Here is an 18,800-nt window from a genome sequence, read left to right as displayed (position 1 = left end):
TTTCTTATGTCCATTTTTTTGTTGTCTTTTTTTCTTCCCCATAGGTTTATTTTATTATTTTAGTCAAATATTTTTGTAAAAATGGTTTAATTTTACCAATTTTCTCCCTCTCTTTGGTCTTAGAATTAAATGGGTCGTTTTTGTTGACTTTCAAGTGAGTTTTTCAAAAAAATTCAAAATTTAAACCGTTTCTCCCATTTTCTTTTGCAGAGAATATTTTAAGATGGTTGATTTTTCTCAAAAGGGTAAATGCTGTGACTCAGTTGTGCTTTAAAAACTTTTCCATTTGTTTCCCAGAAGCATTGTTAGCCAACTAAGATTCACTGTTACCAATATATTTAAACGATTCTGTGATTCATGAAACCATAGTTCCAAAAAACATTCGCAAACAACAACACAAAGTTATGTGGTTGGAACTACAGTACATCTCTCAGCATGTGCATAGAAGCATATTGATAGTATGACCAGGGATGTATTCCAGAAAGCAATGTTAATTTAACGTCACATATACTCTGAAAAGTCTTGCTTACTCTGGGTATACTGGTTCCAAAAACTTCAAAAACTATACTGGTTCTCAAAGAGCACCTAATCCAAAAGTCACCATAGAGTCACCAGTGCTTTATAATATATTTTGTGAGAAATGTCATGCCCACTGGAGCCTCAATAGTGCAATCAAGTTGTCTAACAAGATAATTTCTCCCATAATGCATCATACTTAAGATAGTTAAGCAGTATGGGAAACGCACCTCAGCCTGACATCGGCTGAGTTAGGGGTGGGGTTATCTGCTTGATTTGACAATGGCAAATTTGAGGAGTTTTCGGAAAAGCTATCTTTGCAGTACTGTTTGTGGCTCTAGTTGCAAAGAAATTAAACACTTTAGCTTTAATAAATGATCTGACCACTTCAAATTGTGGTGTTTTATCACTTGACAGGAGTTCCAGGCGTCCGTCCCGAGCGTTTTGAAGAGGGCCTCACAGTCAAGCACTGTGCTCTGTCTCTGGTGGGCGAACCCATCATGTATCCTGAGATCAACACCTTTCTTCGACTGCTTCACCAACAGAACATATCCAGCTTCTTGGTCACCAATGCTCAGTTTCCTGAGGAGATCAGGTAGGATTTAATAACCATATGTTCAGGATTTTGGAGATTAAATGAAGAATTGGCTACTGAAAAACCCATATCGATCAACCACTAATCCTAATATTGTGGGGACACGTTCCCCTTAATGTCTATGATGGTTATGACCCTGATTGTGGGTGCAAACTTTTGTTATAAATCTTGTCATATATCATTTAGTGATTCTGATCTGGTGACTACACAGACAAAGCCTGTTTTTGAATGCGTTTGTTCTCTGTTATATCTGCAGTAGTTGTAACTACTGAACATCCTCCAGCTTGAAGTTTTTCCCTCAGTCTTTGAAGTCCCACTCGGGCTGTAACAGGACTGATAAGCCATAATCAGGCCCTGAATTGCAAATCACAGTTTCTTTGACTTCCAGCTCTTCCAATTCCACTAGATTGTGAGTTTTCAGGAGCAGCCAAAAAGCTATTAGCTATCTCTCTTTCTGCTCCCCAGCTTAATGCAAAATACATCCTCACCTCATTCTTCTGACTGCTGCACGCTGCGCGCTGAATCCTCTCACAGATCAGGCAGGTTATCTGAGGGTGAGGGGGACGTCACCTCAGCTGCTGGAATATCATGTTGACAGTGTGCTGAGGAAGTGAGGAACACTTGTCAATCGTTGTTGTTTATCTCGTAGCTGCAAGCTTTGCCACGCTGCGCTGCTGAGGCAGGCCTTTTTTGAGTGATAAACAAACCAGCAGAAGAAAAAAATTATATTCACTGAGGGTCTCAGCATCGAGCCTTCACTCTCAAAAAGTATTTTTCAAATGGCATTATAATGAGATCCTAGACCTGCTGCTTTACTCATATTAATATGTAATTTTTTTGCTGTGTTCGTTTCTGGAGGAAAGGATGAAATGGTACACCGGCACAAGCCTCTAACAACTCAAAATAGCCAATTATACTGATACTTATTTTAAAGCTTTTTCTTATCATCTTGGTTGATTTATATATTTAAAGAGCTTGTATTTGACTTTAAATAGTTAGTATCACAATGGATGACACTGGATAACTGAAATACCAAAAAAGGGGTAAACCATGTGACAAAAAGATAACACTATAAGATCTCATTAGTTAACATTAGTTAATGCATTAACTAACATTACTGAACAATGAGCAATACACTTGTTACAGTATTTATTAACATTTGTTAATGTTAGTTAATAAAAATACAACGGTTCATTGTTAGTTCATTTTAGCTCACGTCCATTAAATGATATGAACAGACAACTTTTGATTTTAATAATGTGTTAGTTAATGTTGAAATTAATTACTTAAATTAATAAATGCTTTAGAAGTATTTTTCATTGTTAGTTCATCTTAACAACTGTGATTAATGGTAACAATGGAACCTTATTGTAAATTGTTACCAAAAAAGATGCAATAGACAAAAGTAAAAAGGCTGGAGAAACAAGTACAGGGCCAAACAAGATACATTGATTGCAGTTACTAGAGAGTCAGCAGAATGCATAAACATTTCAATAATCCTGAATAAACTTAAGAGTTTTAATTAGGTTTTGAAGATGGAGGGCAGTCTGAATTTGGGAACTATTAATAAATTGGCAGAGCAGGAGAGAAGCTGTATCGGAATCTTAATATTGTGGTGCTAGACCACTTTTACAAAAGTGGAGGAAAGGAATTTAATGAGATGTTTAATATGTGAACTGAGGACACAGTTGAAAATCACACCTAGATTGGTACAATCGGTGAAGTCTTTAATAAACTTGTAATCACAGATAAGTGTGATCATAGATTAGTTTTGTCAGGGTTGTTTTAGCTGCCATGCACACTTTGACATCATGGATGCAAGGGGTATAGGGAGATAAAATAGCAATGAAATCTTGAAATCAAATTATTTGTCCAAGGGGAAGCATATAAACTAAAAAAAGGAAAGGGCTTAGAACTGAGCCCTGGGGAACACCGTGAGCAATGGTAGCTGGATTTGATTTCTTTATTAGTAGACATTGATGCCTTTAATGAATGATAATAACCAGTGAAGAACAGTGTCAGTGATGCCAAATGCTATTACTGTATGTGGAAAATATTGTGGTGGACAATGTCAAAAGCCTTGTTAAGAAGACAAAAATAACTAAGATTGTCCATCTATTGAGATTTTTCAGAATATATGTGAGTCCACTCTTTTCAAGTTGTTTTGTAAGATGACTCCCATGTTTGAAGGAGACACAAGGTCAGCTTTTCCATTCTGAAAACCGGTAGGCGTATTGACTCGTTCTCCTTGCCCATAGGGAAACCACAAAAGTTATCACTCAGATACCTTCCCTTCGTATGCATAGTGGGCGGCATTTACACTGTGGACACTGACAGCCTCTCATTAGAAATACCATGTCTTCTCTAAAATGATGCTAGGGTGATCTAGTTGGACAGTCCAGAGCTGAACTGAGTGATTGTGTTTTTTTTATTTGGCAAATGCAGCTCTGGCAGTTGTTGGTATGGTACATTGTCTGAACGTACACATTACTTAGTCCTGGCTTAACTCCAGTTTTCATATCACATCACTCAGTTGTGTATTGCTTTGTGTTGTACACATGCACAGTAAAAAGAATACAACACAATAGTCACTTGCACTGACTGGCCAGAATCGGTTTAGATCCTGATGCTCATGCACTCCAATTTTCTTCAGTCTTGTTAATATGTTAAAAAGCCAGACTTTCTGTGCTCAGTGTTAATTTTCTTCTCCCTCCAACTCTCTCTATTTATAGGAATCTTGTGCCTGTTACACAACTTTATGTCAGCGTTGATGCCAGCACCAAGGACAGTCTGAAGAAAATTGACCGTCCCCTCTTCAAAGACTTCTGGCAGCGCTTTTTGGACAGTCTCAGAGCGCTTGGTGAAAAGGTAAGGCAAAATAAGGCATCTTTTGCATTCTTAGTCTGAAAGAAGTCCTTTTTTTTAGGACCAACTGTTGTCAACAATCACTAGGGCTGGGTATCGAGTATGATACTTTTTAGGCACCGATCGAATTGCCTTGATACCATAGAGTATCAAAAAATGTCTTGTAGTTCGTTACCAAATTTTGATACTTATCTCGTAAACGTCAGTGAGCCAATGAGCATGCAGCATGATTGACTGTGGGGAGGCATCAAGGAAAAACACTAGTTTAAACCAGTTACGCCCAGAGACGGGGCTCACACGCAGTGTTGCCAAGTCCGTGGTTTTGTTTTTTCAGTTTGTTGACTTTTTTACAGACTCAAAGTTTTTGTATAAAGGTAATGTGTTATGTAATCTTGTTAAAACAGATTTCATGAATTTGGTTCATGAATTTTTTTTATTGATACCCAGCCCTAACAATCACCATTTTGACCCTTGCTTAGCAAGAAACCCAAATAGAACTGCAATTATCAGGAGTACAAGACCCAGGGTAACATTTTGTGTTTCTTGTGATTTATTTATTTATTTTTTACATAGTGTACAGATCTTAATGAATCAGCACATCAGCACCATTGCTCTTTAATGACTTGTATTGACACTAATAATCATTGTGTCTTTGCAAAGGCCATGTAATGAAGACAGAAAGAGACTCTGGTATTTATTCAGAATCGTTCAACTCTCCCCAATCACTTAAGTCAACATGTATTAAATGTTTTACAAGATTAATAGTTCTGTTGTGCATTACTGCGTGTAAAACTCAGTTGTCGCTGGCCCTAAAAAGGATTGTTTAATTGCCAAAAGCTGTTTTCCTCTCACTTCTCTTCATTCATTATTTTTCCTATAATTCATATCAGGCCTCAACAAAACACTCTGGAAATCCCTGCTATCGATTATGTTAATTCCAAACATAATGACCGCAAAGCTCCAGGATTGATTTCATCTTAACCCAAATCCTCTGATTTATCTGAGTAATGAGAGCAAAACCTGCTTCGTCTCTAACAATGTCTTTTTTTTTTGCGTCAGAAATAGGTGTTGAATAAAAGTCGCTGGATGCCTTTAAATGCGTTAACTGCGATATTAAGGTGAAGTTCTGTTAAAAATGCTAGTCTGATGGAGTGGATGCGTAGGTGCCGTCCGTCAATGGCTCTTATTAGGGGTTCAGCGAGCTGTCATGACAAAAGCAGTTTGTAACACAGAGGCCTTGGCATTACTGCGTAATGATTTTTAAGTGCCATCATTCAGAGATGATTCACTGCGCCTGTGTGCTAAACTTCTGTAATGACTTTTCTGCATTTGCCATTGAACATACCGCTCTGTCTATGTGTGTGTGTCTGTACATATGTGAATATGTGAGTCATAAAAAGGAAGACACAAAAACTGAAAGTGCTCTTCTGTTTTCTAATGAGTTGAGATCACCTGCAGTGTCTCTTTCTGATTGAAGAGTCGACTCTGATGGCACTGTGTAGACAGCAGGATTGTGAGGCATTCAGGATTGTGCTTTTAAAGATAAACATGTCTCATGTCATTCAAACTGGCCATTCCTGTTTCAGTGGGCGATTTGTGACCAGAATAAGTTGCAGTTTCACCAGACTTTATGTTGATGGTGAAACTCTGGCTTTGTGAGACGAGAGAGAATTTCATGTGGCTGACGCCTGCTTTTCCTCCATCACTTGAGCTTCACCTGTCTAGACTGACACAGTTTCCTTAGGCAGTTTGTCTACCATTAGGCAGACTCCTTTTTCTATGGCTTATTCATCACTCTCACATCTACAAGATTTAATTACAATGCATTTGTTTCTGGCTTCTATTTGTCAGAGACAAATAGGACGCAAGTATAAAAACAAAATCATTAATGGCTGTTTTATTCTCAACATTCATCACCATAAGTTATATTCCATTTTTTTCCTTTCTCCCTGTAACTACAACATTACATCCTCATTAATTTTGTTGTTAGTTTGCATTCTGCTTAATTGGTTCTCAGATATTGGCCAACAGTCTGTATATATTATAATCTTGTTTACATTAATTGTCTTTTTTTTTTCATGTTTGTACACTATGCAAAACTCAAACCCGTTTGTGATAAACATGCATGAAGAACTCAATCTTTCTTTAAAGTGCACTGCCAGAGATACATGTTCTCCTGTGTGACTTAATGACCTTGAAAAGGAATTTGTAGATGCAATAGAACATAGTTCAACATAGAAACTACTAACACCCCCATATTGTTTGGTGTTGATAGGATTCTTATTTTGAAATCAAATTTGTTCTTATTTATCTGTGAGTTTTTATTAATGTCGATTAGCAACATTGACACACACACACACACACACACACACACACACACACACACACACACACACACACACACACACATATATATGAAGAGTTCAGATGCAAAAGCCTCTAAGTGCCATCTGAAATTTTCTTCTAGAATGATCATTTTTATCAAGCTCGTATATTTAAGTTCAATAATTTCATGTAAATGGCAATGCAAATTACCTATTAATTGTCATTTAAGTGAAATTACTTAACTTAAATATACAAGCTTTATAAAAATTATATATATATATAATCTCACACACAGAAAATGAATTTATGATAAACCACAAATATATAAAATTTGCTTTTTCATAAATTATCCTTATGGATTTTTGCTCAGAAAGAGAAAAAAGCAGTGTGCTGTTCTTCAGTGGAAGGGCTCTGACTCTGGATAATTAAGAAATAGGCACAATCCTTTGGGAGACGCTGGAATGGACGTCTTTGCATCCGGTCTCTGACACTTGTTTTTTTTTTTTTTTTACACCGTTTCATCTCAGTGTACTGCTTTGCAGTAGAGCAGGGAAACATGACTCATTTGAACGTTTTTTTCTCTTCACAATATGAGTGCCTTTTATTGTGTGTGATTGTCTTTTGGACACATTATGTAGATCACAGATGGAATTTTCCCCACTACATAAATAAACTGCAAATAGTGTATTATAGTTTTTTCCATGATCAAGAACCTTATGTTTTTCCAAGTTTGTTGAATAAACCATTGCTGTTGTACACTTGTGTTAAAGCACCTTATTAGAGATTATGTACTATGAAGTACAATGAAATTGATGATGAAAGACATGCAAATTGTTATTGCACATTTAAATAGTTTCAGCTCTCACAAATGCACAGAGAAAGATGTAAGGCAGCAGTGTTTGTCAGGGATTCAGATAGTGACTGATCGACTCGCTGTGGTTTTAATATGGGACCCCTGAATGATGGGAGTCAATGAAACTGGCTTTATGGGGTCATTAGTCTTCAGTGTGTCAGATCAAAATTTCAGTGCCTTGATATTTGAAGTCATTTTGAAATGTCATTTGCAGCACATTTCTGTAATGTGAAATTTATTTCAATGAGAAAAATTTTTATGCAAGATTTATTTATTTATTTATTTATTTATTCCTTAGTCTTTTTTTCTTAGAAATAGTGTACACAATTGAATTGTGTACACTTGAGCATTTAGTAAGGAAGTAAATGATACATTTTAAGTGCATATTGAATTTAAACAAATGTCAAAAACTGCCGTTTTGGATCAGTTCTCTTCTGTCTCAGCTTCATTGAGCTTAGAAAAGTTTTAAAAAAAATTCTGGATCAGTTTTTCTTCAGAATAATGAACTTCGTCTGATTTCACTGAAATGCAAACAAGTTCTTTAAATATTGAAGATTGTGTTTAAGAATGAAGAAAATCCATTAAAATTCATCTCAAGTATTCCTTGTCTCTACAGATCGGACACTGTGGTTTCTGTGTGTGTGGTTGAGTGGTGTAGAGTTTAGTTAAGTGCACACAGACAGAACCTGTCACTCTATACTAAGTGTGTCCTTGGGATCTGTAGCTCTCAGGCTAATTAGGCTAGTGCTGTTCACGTTGAAATGCATTGCTCGGCCCTCTTGTTTTCCAAGGAAATAGTACAAATACAGCACATGACAGATGAAGAGCCATGTGCTGGAATTACATTCTAGAGTATTTTGGACAGTTTGCACAGCATTGCTATTTAGTTGCTAAGGTGTTCTGAGTGGTTTTAGCCCATTAGCTATGTTTCCATCCAAATTTCCCATTTAGTTTATGCTGAATATTAACCATAATATTAATACAGAATATAAACCATTTTGAAGCTTTTCTGTCACATTTAAGAGTAAAATAGCCACTTCACTTGGAACTAAATTGAATTATTTAGTCACATGACATTGAGGCTAAGTAACATGACTTTTATTGTGCATGTAGAAATTAGTTTGGCATGTCTTGATAAAAAATAAATAAAAAAAAACATCTCCGGCAGGTATCCTTGTGTATATGTCTTCTTTATATATATATATATATATATACACTCACCTAAAGGATTATTAGGAACACCATACTAATACTGTGTTTGACCCCCTTTCGCCTTCAGAACTGCCTTAATTCTACGTGGCATTGATTCAACAAGGTGCTGAAAGCATTCTTTAGAAATGTTGGCCCATATTGATAGGATAGCATCTTGCAGTTGATGGAGATTTGTGGGATGCACATCCAGGGCACGAAGCTCCTGTTCCACCACATCCCAAAGATGCTCTATTGGGTTGAGATCTGGTGACTGTGGGGGCCATTTTAGTACAGTGAACTCATTGTCATGTTCAAGAAACCAATTTGAAATGATTCGAGCTTTGTGACATGGTGCATTATCCTGCTGGAAGTAGCCATCAGAGGATGGGTACATAGTGGTCATAAAGGGATGGACATGGTCAGAAACAATGCTCAGGTAGGCCGTGGCATTTAAACGATGCCCAATTGGCACTAAGGGGCCTAAAGTGTGCCAAGAAAACATCCCCCACACCATTACACCACCACCACCAGCCTGCACAGTGGTAACAAGGCATGATGGATCCATGTTCTCATTCTGTTTACGCCAAATTCTGACTCTACCATCTGAATGTCTCAACAGAAATCGAGACTCATCAGACCAGGCAACATTTTTCCAGTCTTCAACTGTCCAATTTTGGTGAGCTCGTGCAAATTGTAGCCTCTTTTTCCTATTTGTAGTGGAGATGAGTGGTACCCGGTGGGGTCTTCTGCTGTTGTAGCCCATCCGCCTCAAGGTTGTGCGTGTTGTGGCTTCACAAATGCTTTGCTGCATACCTCGGTTGTAACGAGTGGTTATTTCAATCAAAGTTGCTCTTCTATCAGCTTGAATCAGTCGGCCCATTCTCCTCTGACCTCTAGCATCAACAAGGCATTTTCGCCCACAGGACTGCCGCATACTGGATGTTTTTCCCTTTTCACACCATTCTTTGTAAACCCTAGAAATGGTTGTGCGTGAAAATCCCAGTAACTGAGCAGATTGTGAAATACTCAGACCGGCCCGTCTGGCACCAACAACCATGCCACGCTCAAAATTGCTTAAATCACCTTTCTTTCCCATTCTGACATTCAGTTTGGAGTTCAGGAGATTGTCTTGACCAGGACCACACCCCTAAATGCATTGAAGCAACTGCCATGTGATTGGTTGATTAGATAATTGCATTAATGAGAAATTGAACAGGTGTTCCTAATAATCCTTTAGGTGAGTGGGACACACACACACACACACACACACACACACACACACACACACACACACACACACACACACACACATATACATATACATGCATACATACGCATTTTATTTAACACTTTTTTGGTGTTTCCGTCTTGCATTTATTTGATCCAGTATTGCAAAATTCACATTTAAAATATGTAGATTGAAAGCTGTTAAAACGTTCCTTTGATTGATTTGATGAGGTGCCAAACGTCTCTTTGACAGGACCAGAAGCGAATCATATCTAGGTACCAGAATAGCAATTTCAAAGGTCTTCAAAAAGTGTAATGGATAATAAATAAATTAAATAAATAATAAAACATTTCACTCGTTTTATCATCTCCCATACATAAATTGTAGGTTTGATTGCTTGTAAAAGTAATAGCCCTCCACAACAACCTGCACAGTTGATAATATTCGTGTCTTGTGTATTTTGTAAGCAAATTTGATATTTATTATGATGTGGATAGGATATCAAAGAAGTGGAAACCTTCAAAATACCCTATGCTTTTTTTTGGTTGTTTTAGGACAAAAATATTTAAATGAAAGAGATAGCTTTAACTGATTTCCGCAAAGTGCAACAATAATTGTGAAGCTTGCCTTATTGTGGAAATTCAGACAAAGCTCTGTGTCAGCACTTCTTTACTCTACACATACAGCTGGCTCTGTGTTGGCATGCTGCTGTTCTGGTCTAGCATGTGGCTGTCTGTTTTTACGGAGCCATGCTCACCTCCTGCCTGATTCAGCCTCAGGTGTGGGATGGATGAAGATCTTTTGGCAGGTTTAAAATTGGTTGCCGCTCTAAATACCCTCGACCCGCCGCCACATCACTCCAATTATCCATCTCTCATGTCCGTCCCCCTCTCTCTGGTTCATGCACACATACGTGAGCACACCTGTGAAGGCCAGATCCTTCCATCCCCCCATCCTTCCCTCCCTTGCAAATCTACTAGTTGGCATGGATCAGGATCAGTGCTGACTGCTCTGACATCTGTACTTCGACGGAAACCAACCAACCGTTCAAAGGCATTCAGTCTATAGGGACGGACACGGGTTATTCTGAGCAATGTCAGACTGTGACAGTCTGACTTTTTGATTGACAAGGTGCAATAACAGGAACGGGAGGCATGAGTGTCCATTATCACTCGCTGTGTTTTTGTGGTCTTCCCCTTAGGGCATCAGCATGTGAGGGTCTGTGAGTAATGATGTGGGCCGGAGCACACTGAACTCCAGGACCCCAGGGCCAGACACCAGAGTCTGAAGCTTGGAGAAGCTCTCTTATTAAAAAGTCTTGCTCCTTTTCTGCATGTTCACCTGACTCTCTTGTCAATGATAATATTAAGCACCGTCAGCAAGATTGCGTTGATGCAATAGCTATAATGGAACATCCCTCTTTCAGCTCTGAATTATTCTTCAGTCATGGGATGTGCTGTATATCTTCATACCTTCATTACATCAAAAGTTTTGCTAGAAATTAATTACTTTTCAAAGGCGTATGCTTAGGGCTGTCACCATCAGTCAATTGTGGCGAGTTTATGATTAATGTTCATTGTTTACTTTGTCACTTATCTTGTCACTTGTTTACTTGTACACCTTAAGAACTCCTAAATTCACATTGTACTTGGACTTGTATACCAACAGGGTAGAATTTATATTATTATTATTATTATTATTATTATTTAAAATTGAGTATTTTGTAATACAAGTACAAATTATACAATACAAATTTTGTATTTTTTAATATTGTATATGTTTAATATTATTTAAATAATTATGTAATATATTGTTATTTGTATTATTATTATTATTATTATTTAAAATAGTTATAGATGTTTTAAATATTTCTTTGAGTCAACTTTAGTTACTTTACATTCACACAATTTTGTTGTTTTGAATGAGTTTGAATAATATACAATACTAATACATTTGTCTAATTCTTCACTTTCATTTGTAATTTGAGGGATTTGTCAGTAAGCATGTTCTTATTAAATGATCAAATACATATTTGGGGAAATAAGTATTTAAAAAAGACGAAAAATAAATAAATAGAGTATTGTGTAATGTTACGTTTCAGCCGTCTCTGTTGCTGTAATTAAATCATATTTTTATATGACCCACTCCATTTGTATTTCACCAGCAAATCCTCATGTTAATAATTTAAAAATAATTAATTTTCTTTAAACACATTCCTTATTTAGTGATTCATTAGTGCATGCTGTTCCAAAAGACAAAGTTAGTCTTTGTAATCTTTTTGTGGTAGATGAAAATACCTCCTTTTTTTTTTTTTCTTTCATTGACCATCTGGGTTTGCTCAGAAATACATCAGATTACAGAAGTGGGTTGCAAGTATCATTTGGTATTTTCAAACTCAGGTGCGTTGGAGGAATTAAGCAGTAAATAAGACAACTTGTGTTTCCTCCTCTAGCAACAGCGAACGGTGTACAGACTGACCTTGGTGAAGGCCTGGAATGTGGATGAGCTGAAGGCCTACTCAGATCTCATCGCCCTTGGCCAGCCAGATTTCATCGAGGTCAAGGTATGCTTCTCACCCGCCTAATTCAGGCATCCACTTCTAATGAGGGTCTCTGAACCCTCTTGGGTTTAATAGGTAAATCTTTATTAAGCTATTGCTGGAATCCCAAGCATTTTCTCCTAATACTTTTTTGCAGGAAAGCAATGTAATGACCAGGTTCATTAAATTCATTCTCTGTCCTCCTAATGCGTTCACTGAAAGCCAATGAATCAAGATTGGATTGATTTTGATCTCAGATAAGATTAACTGTTTTCAGCAGAAGCTACTCAATGAAATGTTGTAACTGACGTCTTGTGCTACAGAAATTTTAGCTTGAATGCTAAATTATTAAAGGATATTAAACTTTAAAAATATCTTCTTGGAATTGCTATAACAAGTATCTTTCACAATTTTAGTGCATTCTGTTATGAAATTTGCTGCGTTATGTGTATTTTCATCTTTTAGCATGGCTAAATTTAGAATGGCTTTTTTTGAGGTTAAGATTGCTTCTCGTTAAAATGGGTCATATCAGTTCAGTTTATGCAAGTTAAATTAATAGTTAAGAATGAAAATGGTCATTTACTCACATTGTTGTTTCCATATGTTGAAAAATGTGCTCATCTCTCTTATTACAACTAGCACTGACGCTTTAAAGAAAACACCCAAAAGCATCACATAAGTGATCCATGACTGGGTTATTTTGCAAGTGTTTTGAAATATGATAGCTTTGAACAAACTCACATTTAAGTCATAAATTTGAGTGAGCTGTGAACCGCTGCAACCGCTACATCAATTAATTGAACTCAAGAAGCAGATTAATTGTGAGTTTGTAAACAAACAAACCATTTAGACTTGGGACTGGGTCTACATTGTGTTTTACAAATTCGCCGATGAATCACTATGATGATTCACTATGATTCTTCACTATGATTCCCTAAGATTCACTATGATGATTTCATTTCTGTAATGAAATCTCATGAACGTGGCAAGGCTGGTGAAGACGGATATCAATATTTTCAGTAATTATGACAAGGGCTTATTTCAGCGGGTGTATTTCAGCAGTGGCGTGTAACGCAGCCACCCCATAGCCACTTTGGCAGGTTTAATTTTATATGTAATTTATACATTTTTCAATTGTAGTCTTTTAAAATGCCGTCTGAAATAATAAACTAAGTGCAATGTAGTGTTGATTATTGATGTAATGTTGAATATTGATTTTTCGATGCATATCGACACTCGAAATATCTGAAATGCTTCCAATACTAATTTTCCGCAGAATAGATAGGATACCAGCTGCGCTTTCTCCCTCTCTCATCTCTCCAACAGCGAGTTGACACACAAATCCACCTCCCCTCACTCACTCGATTCATTTGCTCAGGATGAATATTGTTGGTGTTACACAGCTTGAACGCATGTGTAACAGTAAATGGATCTGTGCGTCAGGTCTTAAAGTGACAGCAGCCTAATATACCCACTTCCAAATTATGAGATAATATTAAAAATACCAATATGGCAGTTTTTCCCCACGGTATCAGTGTCAAAATTGTGGCCAGTGAAAATGCTGAATGGCTAGTAACTTTAGAAATCTACTAGCCACAGTGGCTGGTGAGCAAAAAAGTTAAGGTCAAGCCTTGATTGACTTAAATTTCAGTCTGTTCTTCACACAAAGCTTCAGAAGACTTTAAAGATATTGCACATATTGTATAGACCACTTTTATAATACATTTAGTGTGTTTTTGTCATTTTGTAAGGCTTAAGTCTCCATTCATTGTTATTTCAATAAAAAGAGTGACCAGCATGTTCTTCAAAATCACTCTGTTTTGTTCCAGAAAGTAAAATAAAGTCATACAGGTATGGAACAACATGAGGGTGAACCAATGATTACTGAATTTTTGGTCGGGCTGTGCAATTAATCGAAATCATTATCAAATCTCGATGGAAGCATGCGTGATTTCTAAACTGCTGAAAGCACGATTTTTCCACCATCTCCTTCAGTGTGCAATCAGAATGTAGCGCTCCTAAATCAAGCGTGAGAACTATTACCATTGCTGCAAAACGAAGTATAGGGTCTGTTCACACAAAGCGCGCTTTGAGGTTAAAAACAGAAGACGCAGCTCTACAGAAATGTTTTTTAAAAGTTGAACTTGTTTTACCTTGAGCGCCGGATAGTGCGCCATGTCATGTGTAAAATGCTGCAAGAGACACGTGAGCGCAAAGTCCGACTAGCGAGTTAATACAGAAAAACAATGCCACATTCTGAACCAAGTAAACAAACATCGATCATACAGGCATTTGCGAACTGCACAACATATGAAAAGTTCAAAAAAAGCATGAAATAACCAACGCTGACACGTATAATTTATGCAGAAATATGGTGCCCGCAAATATCAGCTAAGCCGGCCTGGCTTCCAAAATACAGACAAATATGCGTGGAAAAAATTGTCAAGAAGAGTCATTACGTCATTAAAGAAGAGTCATTACGTTCAGAATGCAGTTTACGTTTCATCCCATTTATCTAATGATCCATGAAGATCAAGGCTGAGTCAGTCCTCCATGAAATGGCAAGATTGTAGCTTTTAAATAGTCAACTAGTGACTTTAATGGCTTTTTAATGAAATGTTAGTTTTTAATCAGCAAATAAACCCCTTCTTCTACTTAATCAACTTGTCTTCAAGATTAATGCATTTGACTAAATTGATTAAATCTATCCTCATCTCAGCCAGTTTTTATTTGCCTCAATGCATCTGGAGTTTGCTGACCTGTGTAATAACACTGTTCTTGTTTAATTGTATTAATAACTGATTCACTCGTGACCTCATGCATCCCAGAACACCAGATGAGGGACACCTATTGTTTTGTTGAATATCTAATAAGTTCTTGCCGTTCCTCCAGGTGGAAAAACAATCTTTCACGTTTGTTAAATTACAGTTTTATTCATCCTCGTTTCTCCTCTTTTCCCTGTTCAGCTGCAATTTGCATTAATTCTTTCAGGTATTTCTTCTCTCCTGCACTCTTATCTTCACATTAGCAGGTTTTTTTCTAATGGAGGGAAGGGGGGGGCTGTTACATAAAGAACCACAGAATTGCCCATAATCTCATTACAAGTCAACAGCCAGTCGTGTGACCGGTTTGCACTTGCCCCATAGGGAGCCTGCATCAGTGCATTCACATTCAAAGCAGAGCCACTCCAAAGTAAAGCCAACTTCAACTATGACATGCTGTTACCTAGCAACAATAATCTCCCACTTTCATAGACCGCAGAAGGCGAGGATTTACGCCGCCTTCTATGGGATAAAATAAAGGCTATGAAAAAGTGTGAGGAAAATATTGCAGAGTATTACCCAAAGAGAGGGAGGCTGTCTGAATCTCTAAGACTGCATTCACCTTTTAATCATCTGTCAGTTCTAGGTTAACAGCCCTAATCTCAAATTAGACTTCTGCTTCCAGTTGTTTTTTTTTACATTTGAGCTTCATTACTGTGGTGTAGTTTGATGCAAACTTGAACTGGTTATTCACATACTAGATTTAAGATTGTAGAATATAAATAAGTGCCGCCAGTTAATATTTCACTTAATGTTGACATCCCAATGAAAGTTTTTAATTTTTTTATTATTTTTTATTATTATTATTATTATTATTTATTTTTTGCTGATTCCAAAAAGTAATTACAGGGCTCAACAATACGGATACTGCTTTGGGGCCAATGAGAGCTTTTCAGGTGTTACTTTTTTCTTTTCTTTTTTCAAGAACATGTATTTTTATGCTTTGCAACTTAAAGGATTAGTTCACCTCAAAATGAAAATTTCCTGATAATTTACTCACCCCAATGCCATTCAAGATGTCCGTGTCTTTCTTTCTTCAGTGGAAAAGAAATTAAGTTTTTTGAGGAAAACATTTCAGGATTTTTCTCCACACAATGGACTTCAATGGCAACCAGAATGTTGAAGTTCAAATCAATGCAGTTTCAAAGGGCTCTGAAGTGCTTCAAAGGGCTCTGCACGATCCCAGCTGAAGAATGGGGTCTTATCTAGTGAAATGATCGGTAATTAAACCGATTATTATTATTATTTTCTTCTTTTTTTTCGTGACCTTTCCAGCGTGATGTAATACGTGGCGCGTCACAGACCAGCACAAGATGAACAATTGTGGTTAAAAAGTATATACATTTTAATTATTTTTAGAAAATGACCGATCGTTTCGCTAGATAAGAACCTTATTTCTCAACTGGGATCATGCAGAGCCCTTTGAAGCACTTCAGAGCCCTTTGAAACTGCATTGATTTGAACTTCAACATTCTGGTTGCCATTGAAGTCCATTGTGTGGAGAAAAATCCTGAAATGTTTTCCTCAAAATACTTAATTTATTTTCCACTGAAGAAAGAAAGACATGAACATCTTGGATGGCATTGGGGTGAGTAAATTATCAGGAAATTTTCATTTTGAGGTGAACTAATCCTTTAAACTTTTGGTTGGAAATTTTAAAAAAATTTATGTAAAATGATCTGACTGGCTGACAGTTAGCATCAAGAATGCTTTGAAAATTAAGAACTAATTCATAATGTACTGCCATCGATTTCTATTTTAAATAAATGCTGTTCTTTTAGACTTTCTATTCATAACAAAATGCTAAAAAAAAAGCTATCATGGTTTCTTCAAAAATATTAAACTGCACAACTATTTTCAACATTGATAATACAAAATGTTTCTTGAGCACAAATCAGCTTATTGGAATAATTTCTGAAGGATCATGTGACTCTGAAGACTGCAGTTATGATGCTGAAAATTCAGCTTTGCATCACAGGAATAAATTACATTTGAAAATAGCAATATTGTTTTAAATTGTAGAAATATTTTACAATTAATTGCATATAAAATTTGATATTATACAGTTGTACCTAAAATTAGAAATGTATACTTACTAGTTTAATTATTATTTTATTGTGTCGGGAGTCTGAGGACCAGTAAAAAAAGAAAAAGGCAAGTAGGTTGCAACTGGAAGCAGACAAAAACCTTATTGTTCGGCTCTGGGTTAATAATGCTGTAAATTTAATACATTCTAATGACTAATGAGAAGACTTGGAGATGCTTTCTGCTAGTCAGTCATTTTGTACGTTTACAAGGCAGCCGGTATATGGTAAGCAATAAGCATGTAGCTGAGAGCATGTTGTTGAAGCATTTAAATCTGGCTAAAATTCCATTTAAAAAGTGGTGTTTTTGTAGGAGTTTCATTCATAGTAGACATTTTATCCATTCATACATTTCTTGGGAATCGAAACTAGAGATGCACCGATTGATCGGCTGGTGACCGGAATTGGCCGATTTTCACGTGATCGGCAGTGACCGGCGACCGGCCGGTCAGTCTGACAAATGCCGATTTTATGCCGGTCAAATGCACTCGGGCGCCGCATGATTAACATCGCGCAACATCAGCATCACATGTGCACACGGAACACACATAGGAAACCTCGTTAATTACGTCCGTTCAGACCACATGCACGTATTTTTTTTCGGCGTGCATGTTAATCAATGAGTGCATTCACAACTGGAGCAGGAGCAGCGCGTGAGCGTCAAGCAGGAGCGTCGCGAGCAGTGAAGCGCATGTTTCGGCGCCGAGTCTATTTGCTGCACTGCTCACGCTCAATTAAAGGGAAAGCACACTTTTGATGGACAAAATAGCCTAAATAGGGTTTCACAAAAAAAGTGCCCAAAATGCACAGTATTTGCGTGTTTTAACAAGAACTGGAGTAGGCCATGTCAGAAAAGAAAACGAAGACTAATATTTATAGAAAATGTACCCATTTAAACTTGTTTTATTATTCAGTTTGTACAAGTAATTGCAATAGGCCTGTGTGTGTGTGCTTTGAGAAATATCTTTATACTGCAAGGCTATATTTATTTAATTTTTTATTTATATATTATTTTATTGCCATTCCCTGTTTTCATACAGACTTTTAGTTTGCTAAATACATATATAAAAAAATAATTGGATATTGAATGTGAAAAGGAAATTATTCTTCAATAACACTGCACTTTAGATGTGTGTGAATTACCCACACCTGGAGTCATTTATATAGTTCTATTTTATAGCGTTTATCTGTTCAAAAAAATATGTACTATGCAAATTGTAAAATGTTCTATTACAGAAAAGATATAAAATAAATATTTGTGTGTGCTGTAAAGTGGTTAGAAAAAATAAAATCGGAATCGGCTAAAATCGGTATCGGCAGGTCAAACTTAATGAAAAATCGGAAATCGGAATCGGCCCAGAAAATTGTAATCGGTGCATCTCTAATCGAAACCCTTGGCATTGCTAGTTCCATGCTTTGTTTTGAGCTAAAGGGACTTGCTTTGTCTTGAGCCACACCTTTAAAAGTCATCCTTTTTATTTATTTAACTTATTTTGCCCTTTAATTGGAGGAATGACGCTTTATTCATGCCAAGAGCTGGGCAACAAGTTTCTCCTAGCGATCAGACATTGTTTATATGTAGCCAGACATCAAATTTCTTGACATCTCATTTACTTCTATAGGACACCATTGACCCAGTCATCAAACAACCAGCAGTGGCAACATAGTTTTATGTGCGTTTTTAATAGATGTGCAACAGAGTGGTGATGTATGCGGAGGTTAATTAAGTTTGGTGCTAGCCGAGCAAGTTTGATGTGTTTGTGTGAGTTATGGAGGGGTTCA

The 18,800-nt window shown here is 36.8% G+C and overlaps 1 protein-coding gene across 2 annotated transcripts in view; it reads left to right on the top strand.

Moving 5' to 3' along the window:
• tyw1 (tRNA-yW synthesizing protein 1 homolog) overlaps nt 1–18,800 on the top strand; it is a 60,731-nt gene that overhangs the window by 26,622 nt on the left and 15,309 nt on the right. The window contains exons 13-15 of one of the 2 annotated variants that reach the window (XM_084419941.1): nt 934–1,111; nt 3,844–3,979; nt 12,026–12,136. In XM_084419941.1, coding sequence (XP_084276067.1) covers nt 934–1,111; nt 3,844–3,979; nt 12,026–12,136 — 425 coding nt within the window. Of the gene's footprint in view, nt 1–933; nt 1,112–3,843; nt 3,980–5,562; nt 5,675–12,025; nt 12,137–18,800 lie in introns of those variants that run through there. The other variant, XM_084419942.1, reaches the window with a different exon arrangement.

The sequence above is a fragment of the Rutilus rutilus genome (assembly GCF_951802725.1).
Source record: "Rutilus rutilus genome assembly, chromosome: 9".
In the NCBI taxonomy this organism is placed as follows: Eukaryota; Metazoa; Chordata; class Actinopteri; order Cypriniformes; family Leuciscidae; genus Rutilus; species Rutilus rutilus.
The sequence above is the reverse complement of the archived record's forward strand: the minus strand, read 5'-3'. Positions and strand labels throughout refer to the sequence as shown.